The sequence below is a fragment of the Portunus trituberculatus genome, chromosome 50 (genome assembly GCF_017591435.1).
Source record: "Portunus trituberculatus isolate SZX2019 chromosome 50, ASM1759143v1, whole genome shotgun sequence".
Taxonomy (NCBI): domain Eukaryota; kingdom Metazoa; phylum Arthropoda; class Malacostraca; order Decapoda; family Portunidae; genus Portunus; species Portunus trituberculatus.
The window spans coordinates 27,631,584-27,653,079 of NC_059304.1; the positions used below are offsets into that span (position 1 = coordinate 27,631,584).

A 21,496-nucleotide genomic window follows, 5' to 3' on the forward strand; every position below is an offset into this window, starting at 1 on the left:
CTGCTTTTGACAAACCACTGGTAATGGAACAGAAAGGGATTATGAAGGAGTTTCAAGTAACTGTGGAGGAGATCAAGAATATGATGGGGAGTTTAGAAGTGAGAAAAGCTGTGGGACCTGATGGGGTATCAGGATGGATTTTAAGAGAATGCAGGAGCAACTGGCAGAAAAAGTTTGTGAAGTAATTGATGCCTCATTAAGGGAAGGTGTAGTGCCCCAAGACTGGAAAAGAGCTAACATTGTCCCAATCTATAAATCAGGTAACAAGAGAGACCCATTGAACTATAGACCAGTGTCACTTACAAGTGTGGTAGCTAAGATGTGTGAGAGGGTGGTGAAGAATAGATGGACAGACTTCTTGGAGAAAATGACATACTTTGTGAGTGTCAATTTGGTTTTAGAAAAGGGCGTTCATGCACGACAAACCTGATATGTTACTATTCGAGGGTGATAGATGTAATACAGGAAAGAGATGGTTGGGCTGATGGAATATATCTGGATTTAAAAAAGGCCTTTGATAAGGTACCACACCGGAGACTGATCTGGAAACTTGAAATGGTAGGAGGAGTGCATGGCAGTTTACTAAAATGGATGGAAGACTTTTGGTAGGAAGAGAAATGAGAACAATAATTAAGGACAGACCATCAGAATGGGGCTTGGTGGAGAGTGGAGTTCCACAGGGATCAGTGTTGGCACCAGTAATGTTCGCGGTCTACATAAATGACATGGTGGATGGGGTGTCCAGTTATGTGAGCCTATTTGCAGACGATGCAAAATTGTTAAGAAAAGTGAGATGTGACAAAGATTGCGAACTACTCCAGGAAGACTTGGACAGAATATGGAAATGGAGCTGTACATGGCAAATGGAGTTCAACACGACAAAATGCAAGAAAATAGAGTTTGGCAAGAGTGAAAGAAGAATCAGGAGTATGTACAAGATAGGAAATGAAGACATAAAACCAGTCATGAAGAAAAAGACCTTGGGGTGACAATTACCAATGACCTATCGCCAGAGAGACATATAAACAAAATAATTGGAGAAGTATTGAACTTATTGAGGAACATAAGAGTGGCGTTCAGATATTTAGATGAAGAAATGATGAAGAAAATAATTACTGCAATGATAAGACCGAGGCTTGAATATGCAACAATACAGTGGGCTCGAACTTAAAGAAACACATAAGGAAACTAGAGAAAGTACAGAGGGCTGCAACAAAAATGGTGCCTGACTTAAGAGATTTGACTTATGAAGACAGACTGAAAAGAATGCAACTTCCGACCCTGGAAAACAGAAGAGAAAGGGGAGACCTGATAGCAATATACAGAGTGATGATTGGCATGGAAAAATGGATAGGGAAGATCTGTGTATGTGGAATGAAAGAATGTCGAGAGGGCATGGGAAAAACTAAAATGGCCACTTATAGGAGAGATGTGAAAAAATATAGCTTCCCTCATAGAAGGGTGGAAGCATGGAATAGTTTAGACGTGGAAGTGGTCAACGCAAGGAATATTCATGATTTTAAGAAAAAGCTGGACATTAATAGATATGGAGACGGGACAACACGAGCATAGCTCTTTTCCCGTATGTTACAATTAGGTAAATACAATTAGGTAAATACACAAATACAAAAACAACAAATTTTCTAGTCTCTCTTTCTCTCTCTCTCTCTCTCTCTCTCTCTCTCTCTCTCTCTCTCTCTCTCTCTCTCTCTCTCTCTCTCTCTCTCCTCTCCTTCCTCCTCCCCTCTTCCTCTCGAAGATAAGCTACATGCGTCCCGCTTGTGTCTAAAATATTAGCAAATGTCACACTCTCTCTCTCTCTCTCTCTCTCTCTCTCTCTCTCTCTTTTTATTTACACAAATCAATATATAGTTGAAGAGTATGTTACAAAATATTTTTACATATGATATAGCACTTTACAGGCTAAAGGGAACATTTTTAGTTTTCCCCTATCTAAAAGCCTAACTCTAAATGTTTTTAACAATTGTTACTCTGGTGCTTATGGCAACCAGATGTTCACACACTTCTTGAATTGCTGCAGATTCATTTCACTGAAGTCTTTCTGTGCAGCAATTAAGGTGTTCCACAGTTTACCATAATCGTGAACGTACTGACGTTGATGGTGCCAAGTACGGCATCGGTACTGAAATAATTCACCAGGCATTAAAGTGACAGCCCGCGGGTGGTCATTTGTGCCCGCCGAAGGGGCTGGCGGAGAGCTTGGAGATGCGGGATTCGCTGTTGCTGTATTTTGTACATCACAGCTAGGCCTGCTACCTCCCTGCGATGCTGAAGGGAGTGGAGCTTTGGCTCATTTCTGGCCCCACTGTCCTTTATGAGCCTCACTGCCCGAGCCTGTACCCTGTCCAACAGGGAAAGATGCCTGCTCGCCGCTCCTCCCCACGCAAGACACGAGTACTCCAGGGAGGAACGAACTTGAGCCTTGTACAATATCTCCAGGCCTTTGTCGTCAAGGAGCCACGACATCCTCCTGAGTGACGCCAGCTTACCCGAGGCCTCCCTGGCTAGACGCTCTATGTGGTGCCTGAAGGTCAGCGTCTTGCCGCCGTACAGTTTTCCCCTCAAGGCTGAGCTGAAGAGGCGTCCTCGACCTTGAGATGATTGTCATTTGTGTTTTGTTTGGGGCAAATTTTACTAGCCACTTGCTGCCCCATGACACAATGCGGTTCAGGGTAACGTTCATGTGGTCGGCCGTGGCAGTCTCTTCCCCTGAGCTGAAGCTCTGAGCCAGTGTGAGGTCATCAGCATAAGCTCTTACACTGGGGATTAAGTGCAGGAGGTCGTTTATGTAGATGTTCCAGAGCAGGGGGCCGAGACAGCTTCCCTGAGGAACACCTGCTTTTACTGCATGCTGTTCAGACTCTTGGCCATCAATGACAACTTTGAGATTCCTTTCTCTCAAGTAATCTCCAAACAGCAACAAGAGGGGCCCATCCACACCTGCAGCACGGAGCTTTGCAAGGAGGCCTGCAGGCCACACCTTGTCGAAAGCCCCTTCGATGTCAAGGGCAACAACTGCAGTGGCCTTGCCTGCGTCCAGAGCAGCACTCCATTCCGAGGTGAGCAGCAGGTGAAGGTCAGCGGCCGATCTGCCCGGCCTGAACCCAAACTGCCGACTACACAGTAGGTGGTGCTTCTCAAGGTGCTCTGTGACTCTTGAGGCCACTATGGACTCGAGCACCTTGCTGAGCACAGGCAGCAGGGACACCGGACGATAGTTTTTTGCCACTGTTCTTTCGTTTTCTTGTGTACTGGCACAACACTAGCCACTTTCCAGATACTTGGCCACCTGCTGGTCCGTAAGCACTGATTGAATATCGTAGAGAGTGGGTGAGCCAGCTCATCAGCACACTGGCGAAGAAGGCGTGGGCTAATGTTATCAGGACCCACTGCTTTTGTCACATCAAGGTTTGAGAGCACTGCCTTCACTTCCACTTCACTCGTTGTGGCACATGATAATTTTTCTTTCACTATGTTTGGTAGTGGGGGTGGAGATCTTTTAGGGTCGGAGACACACATCTTATCAGTGAAGTGCTTGGCCAGGAGGTTAGCTTTATCTCGGGCAGACTGCGCTATTGTGCCGTCATCCCGGTGGAGGGGAGGAATGGTGTTCCCCCTAGACACACCTTGTTGCTCCTTAACAAGACTCCACCAGCGTTTTGACCCCACCTGGCCGCCCCGCAGCTTCCTCTTGAGATCAGTCACCCATTGGTCAGAGGCCCACTCTTGAGTAGCCCTCATGTGGTCGGTTGCCTCCCTGTGTCGCTGCCTGTTCCATGCTGTGGGATGCCTCTTAAAGGTGAGCCAGGCACGGTACTTTGCGTCAGAGGCAGCTCAACATTCTGGTCCAAACCAGGGTTGGTCTGATGCCTTGGTTTGGTGTGTGGAGTGGGGCACCCAGCGGTCCTGCAGGGTGTGAAGCAGCTCTGTGAACTGTCCCACCTGCTGGTCAGTGTCTCCACATAACACTTCATCCCAGTCAGTAGTTTTGAGGGAGGCTCGCATAGCCTGCCAGTTTGCCTTCTCCCACCTCCACAGTGTTCGAGTGTAGCACTCCTCACGCGGCCTCTTGAAACTAATCCTTGTGAGGACTGCCACATGGTCCAAAGTGCCCACAAAGTCTAGGGAAGAACACTGTATGGTATCGGAGGGAAGGTCGGTCACAACTGGATCGAGGGATGATCCAGAGCGGTGAGTGGGAAAGGTGACATAGTTGTGCAAGTCGTGCACAACCATGAGTGTGTTAAATGCCTCACTCACTGTGTTTTGGTTTAAGTCACCAATTATTATCACATTTTCACACTTATTTGCTACCATCATTGCGTCTATATTCACTGTCAGGTAGTCAATGAGTAAAGTGCCTTGTGACGGGCGATAACACCCAAACACAATAAACCTTTCCCATTTCTGTCAGTGACTTTTAACACTAATAATTCAAGCTCCTTGGGCACAGGCTTGGCTGGTTCAATGACCTTAACATTGAGCGTTTCTTTGTAACAAAAGGCCACACCTCCACCTTGGGTAGATCGGTCCTTTCTTTGCCAAGCCGAATATCCGCGCACACGAGCATAATTCACTGGCACACTAACATCTAAGAAAGTTTCACACACAAAAGCAATGTCAGCACGGTGTTTAATAATCACATTATGCGTGAGTTCACCGACGTTGGTGTGAAAACCTCTTAAGTTTGCCGACACTATTTTCACTTCACTAGCGGCCACCTTGGTGTAGTTGTGTGAGGTGTTGCGGGGCGGCTCCATAATGGAAAGCGTGGGGTGGAGGGGAGAAGGACCAGGGGTGCTGAGGAATGGGAGTCCCTTGGGCCAGTGCTGGTCCAGCTGTCCTCGCTGTGTGTGAGTGCGGTTGTTGTAGTTGCCAGGCGACAGTTTTCAGTGCATTCAGCGTCTCCTGGTTACTTTCCCTCACTGCCAACACTAATTCTTATTGTCTTTGGTCAGCTAATCTTGTTTTGCAGTTTTGAGAGGAGTGAAAGCGGCCGTGACAGTAATCACGCCCTTTTCTCGGGCACTGATCTCGGGTATGGCCCCAGCGCTTGCACTGCGGACACTTCCGTGCCTGCTGCTGCTGCCTAGAATGTAGTTGTTGCCTCGGCTCAGCTGCCACTTCTCCAGAGACGGTGTTACTTCTAACTGCTGGTTTTCTCCGCTGTAGGTGTCGAGGGTGAGGACGAGAGTTCTGAGCTGCTTGTTGAGGATGACTTTCCCTTCCTTCCACAAAATCTCTCTCTCTCTCTCTCTCTCTCTCTCTCTCTCTCTCTCTCTCTCTCTCTCTCTCTCTCTTTTTTTTTCTCCGAAGAGAGAAGCGTCCACTTTCCTCTTCGAAGGCGATATAGTGACAAAAAAAATAGCAGCATAATACACAAAGACGACAAGTATGACAAGCTTGCAAGAGTTTCCAGCTCAAGGCACTACCACCCATATATCATACAGGCGGGCTTTTTTAACATCTGGCGCGAAGGGGTTAACTAGTATAGTATGTAAGATACTAGAGAAAATCATTAAGGGTAGTATTTGGGAGCATTTAAATGAGAATGGATTAATTAGAGATACCCAACATGGCTTTAGATCAGGGAAGTCCTGTCTTACAAATTTGCTCGATATCTTAGAATATATTACCAAGGAGTTAGATGATGGAAATAGCATAGATGTTATATATCTAGATTTTAGCAAGGCGTTTGATAAGGTACCGCATAGGAGGCTAGTGTACAAATTGAGACTACATGGGATATTGGGTAGGTTAGTTGATTGGATTAGTGAATGGCTTTCTGATAGAAAACAGAGAGTAGTGTTAAATGGGGCAATGTCTAAGTGGAAGGAAGTGGTTAGTGGGATACCCCAAGGATCAGTGCTAGAACCTCTTCTTTGGTGTACATTAATGATTTAGATATAGGAATTAGTAGCAAAGTATCAAAGTTTGCAGATGATACTAAGATAGCATGTGCAGTACAGGGTGAAAAGGACAATTACAGAATACAACGAGATCTAGACAGGCTGATAGCATGGGCAGACAGGTGGCAGATGGAGTTTAATTCTAAAAAGTGTCAGGTTATGCATTTAGGTAAAGACAACACAAACTTTAGCTATGAGATGGAAGGATGTTGGCTAGAGGCAGTAGAGGAGGGAAAGGATTTAGGAGTAGTGATAGACAGGACTATGAAATTTTCAAAGCAATGTGTAGAAGCAAGAAATAGGGCAAATAGGATCCTGGGTTTTATAAATAGAAATGTTAGTTATAAAAGTAAGGAAAAGGTGTGTAGCTTATATAATTCCTATGTTAGGCCCCATTTAGAGTATTGCATACAGACCTGGTCACCTCATTATAGGCAGGATATCAACATGTTAGAAGCAGTTCAGAGAAGAGCAACTAGGATGATACCAGCATTAAAGTGCTTGGAGTATAGAGATAGATTAAAGGAATTAAACATGTTTTCATTTGAGAGAAGATGTATAAGAGAGGATATGATAGTTATTTAAAATGTTCTCAGATACAAACTACATAGATGTGAGATCTTTCTTTACCTTAGAGGAGGGAAGTAGGACTAGAAATCATGGCAGGAAGATTAGAAAGCAAGGCTGCAGGTTAGATATAAGAAAATATTTCTTTAGTCATAGGGTGGTAGACTTCTGGAATGCATTGCCAGAGAAGGTTGTAAATAGCACTAGTTTGACAATGTTTAAAAACAGATTAGATAAGCGCTTAAATTTATTAGATTTATAATTATGTATAGCACTGCATGATAGTTTTTATAAGAAATTTACTATAGTTAAACAAGACATGATCCCCATGTATGGGGATCACAGATTGTAGAGGAATTCGCTGCAGGACTTAGCCCTGTTAATGGGCCAAATATTTAGAATTAGTATATAATGTATTGTGTACTTGTAAGTGTATCTTTAAGTACTGATGACGAGGTCGCTGTGTGACTGATACAGGATAACCTAGATGGGCCCTGGTGGCCCTTTGTTATCCTATTATTTATGTTATGTTATGTTATGCGTTTTTTGTTGCCCCCGTTGCATTGTGAGAGCCCGCGCTCCTTTTGTTTATCTCTTCCTCAGCGGGCACCTCCTGGGATGGATGTGTTTTGGTGGTATTGGAGAAATTTTGTTGTGATGTCGTGGGTATAAAGTGTGTTGGTTATTTATGTTCTGGTCCTATAGGTTGGTGGTGTTATCTGGGAGATTTTTGTGGTGTTTATAAAGTCTGGCAAGACCAGCTGTGGTGAAAACAAGTGGTGATGTGGAGTGGCTCTTGAGCGGGAAGGACCGCATAGTGGGAGTGGTGACTATAAGTGGATCTTGGAGACTTTTCATGGGTTGTGTGGTGTTTTCTTGTTGGTGACTAGTCTTTAGGAGGTCGTGGCATCAACTGAGGGAGAGCACGGGTGAGGTGTGTGGTGGAGCGTGATTTTGGGTATATTTTGTTTTTGCTCATACTGTGTTGAATTAGGAGTGTAGGTGGGATGTTACTACGGCATTTCTTGATATGTGGAGTTAAAGATTAATTTTGAGAGTATTGATTGATTGCAATCCATGTGTCCAGCTGTGGCCTTGGATCTTATCTCAGCTGAGATTTGTGGGGACCACTGATCTGGAGTAGTGTCGTCCCCTGGGTTAATTCTTATGAAATTAATATTTTTGTATGATTTATATGTGTACCATTGATATTTGATTTTTGTATTATTTCATGCATTACCTATATTTTCTTTATGTAATATACCTATGTTTATTTATGTCTTGCTTTTGAATTATTCCAATTATTCACGTAACTGATCATAACACCAGAGTGAAGCCTTGGGAGACTGTTGGAGGTAAGCAGAGTTATAATAGTGTTGTGCAGTGAGTAGAGGCCACGGACGGCTGGGGAGGGTGAGATTTTCTCTTAATATCCAGACCCTTAAAACTCCTGAGACAGGGATAACGTAATCTCGTCTTTGGGAGCAAACCAACCGTGAGTGAAACCCTTGACAATAAATGAGAAACTGATCCTGAGAGAAGCATATGACATTCGAAGCACAAGATCGCATAGTAAAAAGCTGAGAAAGGGAAGATGTGTGAGAGATGTTAAAAAATATAGTTTCCCGCAAAGATGTATTGAGACGTGGAACAGTTTGAATGAAGAAGTAGTGTCTGCAACAAGTGTGCATACTTTTCAAGTAAGATTGGATAAGTGTAGATATGGAGACGGGGCCACACGAGCATAAAGCTCAGGCCCTGTAAAACTACAACTAGGTAAATACAACTAGGTAAATACAGACACACACACACACACACACACACAAAGGAGACCGATTAAATTACAGAAAGGCTGATATTGAGGACCTCAAGAGCTATTTTAAAAACGTAAACTGGGAGGAGATGAAAAACTCAGAAACGGTTCAAGAGAAATATAACTTATTTTTGGAAATATACAAAACAGGAGTCAAGGAATATGTCCCGAAATATAGACCTAAAGAAGGAAAGAAAGATTGGTTTAATGCAAGGTGTGGTAGGGCAAAGGAGAAACGAGATGGAACATGGAAAAGGTGGAGAAGAAACAGAAATCCAGAAAATAAGGAAAACTTCAAAACAGCAAGAAATGAATATGCTAAGGTGAGAAAGGAAGAAGAAAGGAGCTATGAAAAGAACATTGTCGAAAAATGTAAGGAGCAACCAAAATTGTTCTACAGATTCATAAATGGAAAAATAAGACAAAGAGAAAAAATGGAAAGGTTAAAAGGAGAGAACGGAATGGTGGAAGACCCAAAAAGGATGGCAGAACTGTTAAATAGTAAATTTCAGGAGGTCTTTACTAAGGAATTCAAATTTGAAAGACCACAGGGTAATAGAGAGACTGTCCATATGAAAGAGATTAAAGTAACCAAGCTTGAAATAAAAAAAGTTGATGACGGAACTGGATGAGGAAAAGGCAATGGGACCGGATGAAGTCTCAGGCAGAATACTGAAAGAATGTAGGGAAGAACTAGCAAGTCCTATATATATCAAAATGCTCAATAGAAAATGAAACAGTACCAGTGGAGTGGAAAAGAGCTGAGGTGGTTCCCATATATAAGAGCGGAAGGAAGGAAGAACCTTTAAATTACAGACCGGTATCACTAACTAGTGTAATATGCAAGATGTGTGAAAGAATAAAGAAACAATGGATTGAGTTCCTTGAAGGCAACAAATTATTATCAAATAGCCAATTTGGTTTTAGAAAAGGTCGGTCATGTGTAACAAATTTATTGAGTTTCTACTCTAGAATAGTTGATAAAGTACAAGAGAGAGAGGTATGGATTGACTGTATTTATTTAGATTTAAAAAAGGCATTTGATAAAACGCCACATGAAAGATTACTATGGAAGTTAGAGGAGAAGGGTGGTTTAAAAGGAAGCACATTGAGATGGATGAAAAATTACTTGAAGGGGAGAGAAATAAAGACGATAGTTAAAGATATGAAGTCCAAGTGGAGAACAGTAGACAGCGGAGTGCCACAGGGGTCAGTATTGGTGCCAATACTTTTTCTCGTATACATAAACGACATGCCAGAGGGAGTGAACAGCTACATAAATCTGTTTGCGGACGATGCGAAACTATGCAGAGTCATTAAACAAAAAGAGAATTGTGAAATACTACAGGAAGACTTAAACAAGATCTGGAAATGGAGTAAAAAATGGGAGATGGAATTCAATGTGGACAAAAGCCATGTCATGGAAATGGGAAAAGTGAAAGACGACCAGTGGGAATCTATAAGATGGGAGGTGGAGTAGAACTAGAAAAAGTAAAAAAGGAAAAGGACTTGGGAGTGACAGTGGAAGAAAACAATCAACCGGTAAGCCATATTGATAGAATTTTCAGAGAGACGTATAATTTGCTAAGGAATATTGGATTAGCATTTCACTATATGGACAAAGAAATGATGAAGAAATTGATAATTACTAAAATAAGACCTAGAGTGGAATATGCAGGAGTTGTGTGGACCACCCATAAAAAGAAACACCCAAGGAAATTGGAGGGACTGCAAAAAATGGCTACAAGAATGGTTCAAGAATTTAAAGGGATGACATATGAGGAAAGACTAAAAGCTATGGATCTATCAACCCTGGAACAGCGAAGAGAGAGAGGGTATCTGATACAAGTTTATAAATTGATTAACGGAATGGATCAAGTGGATAATGAGAAACTAATCCTGAGAGAAGAATATGACATTAGAAGCACAAGGTCGCATAGTAAGAAACTGAGGAAGGGAAGATGTCTGAGAGATGTTAAAAAATTTAGTTTCCCGCAAAGATGTGTTGAGACTTAGAACAGTTTGAGTGAGGAAGTGGTGTCAGCAAAGAGTGTACATAGTTTTAAAGAAAAATTGGATAAGTGTAGATATGGAGACGAGGCCACACGAGCATAAAGCCCAGGCCCTGTAAAACTACAACTAGGTAAATGCAACTAGGTAAATACACACACACACACTACCAACTTTGAGGGAGAGAAGGGAAAGAGGGGATACAATAACAATGTATAAATTAGTAAACTGTATGGAAAGGTAGATAAGCAAGATATGGTAATACTGATTGATGATGGGGATAGATGAACAAGAGGACATTCCAAGATCATGAGAAGTCAGTGTCTGAGGAACATTAAGAAGTTCAGTTTTCCACATAGTAGGACGGTGGATATCTGGAATGGATTAAGTGATGAGAATGTAACAGCAGAAAGTGTGCACAAATTTAAGGAAAAGTTAAATGAATGTAGATATGGAGACAGGTCACTATGAGCCTCACTTGAACCCTGTAACATACAGCTAGGTAAATACACTCACATACTTATAAACTTTCAACTAAAGCCTTCTGAAAGTTTTGGATGTGTAGTGCAGAAGTGCTTCAGTATTTGGTCCTGTTAAAATTCTTTGTTGTGTTGGAGATAGCAGTTTGGCATGATATGAGTTCTTATGATATATGGTTAATGGGCTAATTTCTTATGAAAGACATAAGAACACTAAGACACTAAGTACTGATTCATTAGTTCATAAACCTTTTTGTTTCCAGTGTACAGATCAAGATAAGTAAGTGTCATTTTAGTAAGCTGCTTCCTTCTTATACCTGGTAACATAATATAGCTTGTCACTATTAATATTTATTCTCTTTTGGTTCATTATTAAAGTGATTTATTTGGCAATGTTGTAAAATAATCTGTTTTGCCTTTATACACATTTCTGTCACTGATATCCATAAGCTGATGGTCATGAGGCTTTGAAATGTACTACCACAGCAATAACCATGTGACTGGTTTTCAAATAAAGCATAATATATATATATATATATATATATATATATATATATATATATATATATATATATATATATATATATATATTTTTGTGATTAGATAGTTTATCTTGATGTAGCCAGAGCACAAAGTTTATTAGTGTATAAATGCTGAAATATTTCTGTTTCTTTCAGCTGGGATGCTCAATATGAAAGAGAGCTTTCCAACTTTGAGAATCATGGAGACATTGGTGAAATTTGGTTCGAGGACAATGTAGACAGACTACTGGAATGGATACTAGATACAGACCTGATCACCACCCAGTCATCTATAATTGATATTGGGTGTGGAAATGGAGCATTTCTTCTTAATTTGGTATGGGCAAGTAGGATAATAGGTTTTGTGGTTATACTTTAAGTACTGATATTTTTATATAATTGAAATCAACATTCTTGGGGTTTGTTTGTGATAAAACTGCAGTTTCTCATGATATTTTAAATTTCTTTTATGTGTTGTACAGTACAGAAAGTGCTCGGGAGCCTAATTTAAAACTCTGGTTAATGTTATTTTACAACAAACCACATCAGAGTTATTATTTAAGTTTTTAAACTGTTGACATTTTCCTGTAAACATGGATTTATGGACAAGTTGAGCGTGAACCAAGTCGAGCTTTTGAAGTTGAGCACACTGGAGTGAGCCAGCCAGTCAGATTGAGTATCAAAACAATGGTACGATTTAGGGAATTTTCCCTAGACAGAACAGTGTTAACATTCGGGGAGAAGATTCCCTAGACAACATAGTCGAAGCTGATGTTTTCATGAATCCTGATTGATATTTCATGTTTTCTAATGCACTAAAATAGTACACCTAACCCTCCGTTATCGCGCGAAATTGGTGCCTAAAAAACGACGCGATAGTGGAAAATGCGATAACGGAAGTGAAGAATAAATAGGAAATAAATAAATTGGTGCCTCAACCCAAAAATTTTCCTAAAAAAACAGCTCCGAACAACAGAATACACGTGTGAGACTAAGGGATGGTGGTGGTGGTGGTGGCAGTGGTGGTGGTGGTGGTGAGCAGAGTGACCACAACCAATCAGTTCCCTTATTCAAATCACGTGACGTGATTACATAGCGATGATTGGCTGCTGGCTCCTTCTCCTCCTCATGATCATCATCTTTCTCCCCCTCCACCTCTTCCTCCTCCTCCTCCCCCATCTAAACATTTGTCAGTGTGTGGTTGGGATATGGGTAGTACTACTACTTCTACTACTACTACTACTACTGCGTGTGCACAATAATGACTTTTCAGATGCGCTAAAACTGAATTTTGCAGATTTTCATAAGTGAGTGATAACACTTAAATGCAATAACAGAAGGGTGCAATAACAGAGGGTTAGGTGTACATCAAATAAAGCTGTATTATCGAAAAATAGTACATCAAATAAAGCTGTATTCATCCTCTATGGAATACCGTATTTTACGGCTTGGAAGACGCACCTTAATATTTGAAAGAAATTTCTAAGAAAAAAGAGTCATTCTCATACAAGAACACATTCATCATAAACCCGACCACTGAACACAAAACCATCAGAAGCAAGGAGTCTGCAAGACACTATTGTTTTACCACTCGTTACAAATTTGCTGGACCACTCACTACAAATTAAAACTATGTAAATAAAAACACCATAGGTAAATACATATACACAGTGAAACAGTCCATCTCTTGTTTTAGTGGCGGGCGACAGCATGTATTGGATGTATTGTTTACATTACAGAATCACTTGTCCGATTGCCCAAACCGAACGCATCATTGCTGCAGTTCGTATTTATTTTATTTTGCAATCGTGCTTCACAGGCTTTATCATTGTGAATATAATTCACAAGTGAAGTTTTGACTCTTGTTTGAATGAGTAAGCCATTTGGATGTTCTATTAATAAAAGTATAAAGGCACCTGGCACGTGTGTGCGTTCGTGTGCATGTACATACGTGTGTTGCAATGAGACGAGGGAGCGGGCCATTTTCTCAACACGCCGAGTAGGCTGCAGGAATGATTATGGTATTGGAAATACTTGAACAGCTAAGTACTGAGTTTACATAATATAAAAGACTGAATTGAATAGTACTTAAGCTAACATCATAATGTAATGACTCAACATACAAATCCAGGTCGCTATCGGTCAAGTGTCCAAGGTCACTTGAGGTTGGATGTTGCCGTACAATACAACATTCATCTTGGAAGACGCACTAGTATTTTTCAGGGTATTTTTTTAGGAAAAAAAAGTGAGTCTTGTAAGCCGTAAAATACGGTAGTAGTGAAAACCAGAATGGCATGGAGAAAAGGAATGTCAAGTGCATGCAAGACTCGGACCATAAGAAAACACTTCATCCTCCCTTAGTTTATTGTTGACTTTAACAGCCAGACCAACACCTGTGAGACATGAATAATACAAATATTGTAACTAACAATATACAGTATAAAAAAAAAGGACAAACCATAAATCAACGATAGTTCATAGAATCAACAATAAACCAACATATTTCATATAATACATATAAACAAACTATTTAATGTTAACCAGGAAAGTTTAACTGTAACTAATATACATAAAAAATGCAACTTACCCCTAAGTGGGGGAAATAGTACAGTAAGGCCCCGCACTTGGCGAATTAATTAGTCTGACGAATTTACCGCCAAATGCGAGTTTTGCCAAGCACGAGTTCTTTATACCATATAAATTGCCTAAAAATTGTTTCAATCAGTCTTTGGTTATTGCCAAAGTCCCTCTTTTGACCACTAAAATACCATCTTTCGAGCTGAAATAAAATCTTTTGCCTTCACATATTAGAACATATGTACAAAACAGACCAATGAACAATATATAAAGCTAATAATACATTATATAAAGGCTGTAACTCCCGTTTTTCCACCCGTTTCCCTCGCCCACTTTCGTCCTTGCCGCCACCACCATTGTCCTTTCCCCCCACTGGTACCACCTGTTGCGCTGGTAGAGGCCATGTTGGCGGTAAATCGCCAGAATTCGTTCCAACACTTGCAGAACAAAGGGTAGCACAAACAAAATGGCTGAAGGGGACTCTCACACTGCGTTCTGATAGGTTTAGAGACGTCACTGAGGAGCCACGTGGTTCGCTGTGCGGCCGCCAGGGGATCGCCGAGTTTGAATTCAAATTGCCAAGCGTGCGCTTGGTGTTCCTTGGCCACTCTACCGCCAAAAGTAAATTCCGCCAAGCTGAGATTCACCAAGTACGGGGGCTTACTGTAATTTCAAGAGTTAGCCTACTAGCTGGAGTGCTAGAAAAGACTGCCGTAGTAGCAGCTGAATAAAGCTGTTAAGAGCTCAGAGTTGCTGGTGGTTTCGAAGGTTCAAATTGAAACAACCAAATGAACCACCAAGACTGGCAGCTTCACTATTGGAAATCAAAACAAAATACAAGGTTCGTTTCAAGGTTCGCAATACCGAAGTGAACACACAAATTACATAGTTGCATATACTAGTTATGTTATAAATAAATACTCGTAGTACACCACAATTAAATGAAAAATCAAGTCTGAAGATTACAGAGAACCCAAACTCATTATGTTAAATGGTTTACCCATATCAAGCCTGTCTCACTGATTGTTGATCTAATGTATTCAAACAACTGGCTGAATATTAAAGGTAAGTTAACACAGCTGCTGTTTGTTACTGATAACATTAATTTTGTAATCTATAATGTATGAAACGTAGAGATGATGACGATGATGATGAGGGTGTATTTACCTATTTGTGATTTACAGGGCCCGAGCTTGGCTCTTTATGTCCTGTCTCCTTCTCCACATGTATCAAGTTTGTCCTTCATCTGACTGACACTCGCCGCACACACCACCTCTCTACTCAATTTGTTCCATTTGTCAATGCCATGATATGGGAAGCTATACTTCTTGACATCTCCCATACAACTGTCCTTTTGTATTTTCTTTGGGTGTCCTCTCAGTTGATTGTTGGAAGACATCCTTATCAAGTCTATTCTATCTAGGATATCCATTCCATGTACTATTTTATACATTGTTATCATATATCCCCTCTCTTTTCTTTCTTCTAACGTGGGTAAATCCAGTCTACTTAATCTCTCCTCGTACGGCACCTCCTTAAAACCAGGTATCATCCCCGTTCCCAACCGCTGCACTCTTTCTAGTTTCTTCACATGTTTCTTCATATGTGGTGACCATATCACCGCTGCATATTCCAACTGAAGTCTAATTAACATGGTTAATATTTTCTTTATCATATCCAAGTAGTTGAATGAGAATCCAATACATTGGAGTGTGCTGTAAGTTTTTCCAGATATTCTGTTAATGTGCTTTTCTGGTGATAAGTTGTTCTGTATAATTAATCCTAAGTCCTTTTCTTCACTGACTTTAGTTATTATCTCTCTCCCCAGCTAATACTCCTTATATGGTCTATATTTGCTTTTGCCCATTCTCATGTGTGTGTGTGTGTGTGTGTATTTAACTAGTTCTATTTACCTAGCTGTAGTTTTACAGGGCCTGGGCTTTATGCTCATGTGGCCCCATCTCCATATCTACACTTATCCAATTTCTCTTTAAAACTATGCACACTCGTTGCTGACACCACTTCCTCACTCAAACTGTTCCAAGTCTCAACACATCTTTGTAGGAAACTATATTTTTTAACATCTCTCAGACATCTTCCCTTCCTCAGTTTCTTACTATGCGATCTTGTGCTTCTAATGTCATATTCTGTGTGTGTCATATTGTGTGTGTATTTTACCTATTTGTATTTACCTAGTTGTAGTTTTACAGGGCTTGGGCTTTATGCTTGTGTGGCCCCATCTCCAAATCTACACTTATCCAATATTGCTTTAAAAGTATGCACACTCGTTGCAGACACTACTTCTTCATTTAAACTGTTCCACGTCTCAATACATCTTTGCGAGAAACTATATTTTTTAACATCTCTCAGACATCTTCCTTTTCTCAGCTTTTTACTATGCGATCTTGTGTTTCGAATGTCATATTCTTCTCTCAGGATCAGTTTCTCATTATCCACTTAGTCCATTCCGTTGATCAATTTATAAACTTGTATCAGATCTCCTCTCTCCCTTCTTTGATCCAGGGTTTGTAGATCCATAGCCTTTATTCTCTCCTTATATGTCATCCCTTCAAATTCTGGAACCATTCTTGTAGCCATTTTTTATAGTCTTTCCAACTTCCTTTTGTGTTTCTTTTTATGAGGGATCCACATTACTCCTGCATATTCCAATCTGGGTCTTATTATAGTGCTTAACAATTTCTTCATCATTTCTTTGTCCATGTAGTGAAATGCTACTGCAATATTCCTTAGCAAATTATATGTTTCTCTAAAAATTTTGTTTTCTTCCATCGTCACTCCCAAGTCCTTTTCCTTTTTTACTTTCTCCAGTTCTACTCCATCTCCCATCTTATAGATTCCCACGGGTTGTCTTTCACTCTTTCCCATTTCCATGACATGGCTTTTGTTCACATTGAATTCCATTTCCCACTTTGTACTCCATTCCCAGATCTTATTTAGGTCTTCCTGCAGTATTTCACAATCCTCTTTTTGCTTTATAATTCTGCACAGTTTTGTATCATCTGCAAACAGATTTATGTAGCTGTTCACTCCTTCTGGCATGTCGTTAATATAAATGAGGAAAAGTATTGGTGCCAATACTGACCCCTGTGGCACTCCGCTTTCTACTGCTCTCCACTTGGACTTCATATCTTTAACTACCGTCCTTATTTCTCTCCCCCTCAAATAATTTTCTATCCATCTCAATGTGCTTCCTTTTAAGCCACCCTTCTCCTCTAACTTCCATAGTAATCTTGCGTGTGGCACTTTGTCAAACGCCTTTTTTAAATCCAAATAAATACAGTCAATACATCCCTCTCTCTCTTGTATTCTATCAACTATTCTAGAATAGAAACTCAATAAATTAGTTACACACGACAGTCTTTTTCTAAAACCAAATTGGCTATTTGATATTAATTTGTTGTATTCAAGGTACTCGATCCATTGTTTCTTTATTATTCTTTCACACATCTTGCATATTACACTAGTTAGTGATACCGGTCTATAATTTAAAGGTTTTTCCTTCCTTCTGCTCTTATATATGGGAACCACCTCAGCTCTTTTCCATTCTATTGGTACTGTTTCATTTTCTATTGAGCATTTTATGATGTTGTATATAGGACTTGCTAGTTCTTCCCTACATTCTTTCAGTATTCTGCCTGAGACTTCATCCGGTCCCATTGCCTTCTCTTCATCCAGTCCCTTCATTAACTCTTTTATTTCAAGCTTGGTTACTTTAATCTCTTTCATATAGACTGTCTCTCCATTATCCTGTGGTCTTTTAAAATTTGGATTCCTTAGTAAAGACCTCCTGAAAGTTACTATTTAATAGTTCTGCCATAGTTTTTGGGTCTTCCACCATCCCGTTCTCTCCTTTTAACCATCAATTGTTTCTTTTTGCCTAATTTTTCCATTTATGAATCTGTAGAACAATTTTGGTTGCTCCTTACATTTTTCGACATTGTCCTTTTCAAAGTTCTTTTCCTCTTCCTTCCTCACCTTAACATATTCATTTCTTGCTGCCTTGAAGTTTTCCTTATTTACTGCATTTCTATTTCTCCTTCACCTTTTCCATGCTCCATCTCTTTTCTCCTTTGCCCTAGCACACCTTGCATTAAACCAATCTTTCTTTCCTTCTTCCTTAGGTCTATATTTCGAGACATATTCCCTGACTCCTGTTTTGTATATTTCCAAAAATAAGTTATACTTCTCTTGCATCATCTCTTGAGTTTTCCATCTCCTCTCAGTTTACGTTTTTGAAATAGTTCTTGAGATTCTCAATATCAACCTTTCTGTAATTTAATCGGTCTCCTTTGTATGAATCGTCTCTATCTTCTTTTCCCTCTTCTATATCCATTTCTAATATTACATGGTCACTCTTTCCCAATGGGCACTTATATCTTATATCATCGTTCATTTGTATACCTCTTGTAAAAACTAGGTCCAATATCGCCGGCTCGTCGTTTCCTCTGAATCTTGTGCATTCCTTTACTCTCTGGTCCATCATATTGTCTATCATTAGGTTCAGGAATCTTTCTCCCCAGGCTTCTTCCCCCATACCACTTTCATAATTTTCCCAGTCTACTTCTTTACAGTTGAAATCTCCTACTAATATCACTTTTCTCCTTTCTTTAACGATTCTCGTTAGACTCCTTATTGTGTCATCTATCATGTCTTTATATTCTTGATTGGTCCATGAATTTGTTTTTTGGTGGCACATATGTTACAATGATTGTTAACTTTTTTATTAATATGCATCTTAACATACAGTACTTCTGCTTTTCCTTCCTCACATTCCACTTGGTTTATCATTATCTCCTTCCTTGACATTATCATGACTCCTCCTCCTCCTTTACCCCCTCTGTCTCTTCTCCATACATTATACCTATTATCCAAGTCTATTTTGATTGCCTCATTTATTTTTGTTTCAGCCAGGCATACAATATCCGGATTTTCTTTCTTTATGTAATCTCTTAATTCTAATTTACTTGATAAAACCCCGTCTATGTTCATATACATCATTTTTAGTCTCTTGCTTTTATAATTTTTAGTTAAACTTCTTCCACATTTTTCTCTTCCTTCTCATTTATATACCATTTCCTTATCCTGTCTCCTAGAATTCTCCAAAAAAATGCCTTTTTTTCCTCTTCTGAGCTTTCATTATTTTTTTCTCTTACTGCTGCTGCCAGTTTGTTGTGTCTCTTCATTTCTTCCTCATTTCTATTTTTCTTTATATAGATATCCCTGCAGCCTCCTGTTTCTCTAAGTTTTGTTGTTCTATATAATATTTCTTCTGTTGCTGCTTGTGATTTTAGTAGTATTTTAATTGGTCTCGTTTTTCCTTCTTGATATGGTCCCATTCTGTTTATTTCTTCTACTTCTTCTTCTAAGTTCTGCCTATCTTTGTCATTTAGATTTTTTAGTAGGTCTTTGACTGATTTCATTTCTTCTTTTTCTCTTCTTGGTCAATATTTTATATTTTTTTCTTTTATTCCAAATACGTAATTTACACTTCTTTTTTTCTGCAATTTCTCTAACTAGATTTTCTTTTGTCTTGAGGACTCCTATCATTTTGTTTGTCATATTTTCTTCTTTTTGTTTTAGTTGTTCTTGAATCACCTGAAAATCAGCCTTATCTTTCTTATCTTGGACTCTTCATGCTTGTACTTCTTTTTTAATCACGTTCTGTACTCTTTTCTCTTCCTTATTTACTAGATCTTTCAGCTTCTCTTTTTCTTTTTCGGCTTTACCGAGTCCTTCTTCCATCTGCTTTTTGGTTTTTCAGTTCTTCATTTTCTGCTCTTAGCCTAGCTTCATTTTCTTCCACTTCTTCCAGTGAAGTATTCCCCGTATTGAAACCTTCGAATGCGCTCTCTCCCTCGTCAACATAGTCATCATCTTCTTTCATTCTTTCCCTAGTCTCATACCTGCATTTTGGTGGAATCTCTTCTTTACTCATGATTCTTCAACTGTTGATTTCATGAAAAATGAGTCCACACTATTTGCCCAGGCCACTGTAGATACTATACAAACTGTATATTCCAATATCCTTCACACACTGCCTCATCCTGATTTTCTTTACATGTCCTCTTGTCCTTCTATCTTCTTCTGTCACCAGCACCAGGTCTTCCTTGTCTATCTTTTCAATGCCATTGACAATCTTGTACATTGTTATTAGGTCTCATCTTTCTCTTCTATCTTGTAAGGTTGGTAGTCCCATTTCCTTCAGCCATTCTTCATATGTTATATGTTAAGTATTTTAGTTCTAGCATCATCTTTGTAGTAATCTTCTGTATCTGTTCTAATCTTCTTATATCTTTTTAGAGCTTGGAGACCACACCACAACTGCATATTCCAGTTTTGGACGTATCATACTTGTGGTAATTTTTTTCATCATATCTTTCTCCATGAATTGAAATGCCACTCATATATTAATCAACATTTTATATGATAATCCAAATATCTTGCTTATGTATTTTTTGGGGTTCAGATTTTCCTGTATAATCATTCCCAGATCTTTTTCCTCTTTAGTCTTTGTTATTTGTTCTTCTCCCATTAAATAGTTCCATACCGGTCTTCTTTTTGTCTTTCCTAGTTCCATTATGTGACATTTCTTGGCATTGAACTCCAATTTTTACTTCTTACTCCACTCATAGATTTTGTTTATATCTTTCTGTAAGAGCAAGCAGTCCTCCTGGGTTATGATAACTCTTAGTAGCTTTGCATCATCAGCAAATAAATTAATATACAGTAACTGTTTACCCCATTGTAAATGTCATTTACATAAATCTGAAACATAATGGTGTGTGTGTGTGTATTTACCTAGTTGTATTGTACAGGGTTCAAGTGGGGTTCATAGTATCCTATCTCCATGTCTCCATTTATCTAATTTTTCCCTAAAGTTATGCACATTATATGTGCTGTAACTACTTCATTATCCAATGCGTTCCACTTTCCCACCATTGTGTGTGGAAAACAGAATCCTTCATACACTGCCTCATCCTGATCTTCTTTTCATATCATCTTGTCCTTCCATCTTCTGTCAACAGCACCAGGTCTTTGTATATCTTTTCAATGCCATTGACTATCTTTTACATTGTTATTAGGTCCCCACATTCTATTCTATCTTGTAAGGTTGGCAGTCCCATTTCCTTCAGTCGTTCTTCATATGTTAGGTCCTTTAATTCCGGCACCATCTTTGTAGCAATCTTCTGTATCCTTTGTAATCTTCTTATATCTTTTTTAGAGCTCGGAGACTACACCACTGCTGTACATTCCAGCCTTGGATGTATCATGCTTATGATGATTTTTTTCATCATATCTTTGTGCATGTATTGAAAAGCCACTCTTATACTAATCAACATTTTATATGATAGTCCAAATATCTTGCTTATGTGTTTTTCAGGGCTCAGATTTTCCTGTATAATCACTCCCAGATCTTTTTCTTCTTTAGTCTTCATTATTTGTTCCTCTCCCATCAAATAGTTCCATTCCAGTCTTCTCTTACTCTTTTCTAGTTCCATTATGTGACATTTCCTGGCAATAAACTCCAATTTCCACTTCCTGCTCCACTCATAGATCTTGTTTATATCTTCCTGGAAC

The 21,496-nt window shown here is 39.5% G+C and overlaps 1 protein-coding gene across 1 annotated transcript in view; it reads left to right on the forward strand.

The window, feature by feature from the left end:
* Positions 1-21,496, forward strand: part of LOC123500126 (EEF1A lysine methyltransferase 2-like) — a 122,556-nt gene that overhangs the window by 51,074 nt on the left and 49,986 nt on the right. Inside the window, exon 2 of the mRNA XM_045248795.1 lies at positions 11,477-11,657. Coding sequence (XP_045104730.1) covers positions 11,477-11,657 — 181 coding nt within the window. The remainder of the gene's footprint in view (positions 1-11,476; positions 11,658-21,496) is intronic.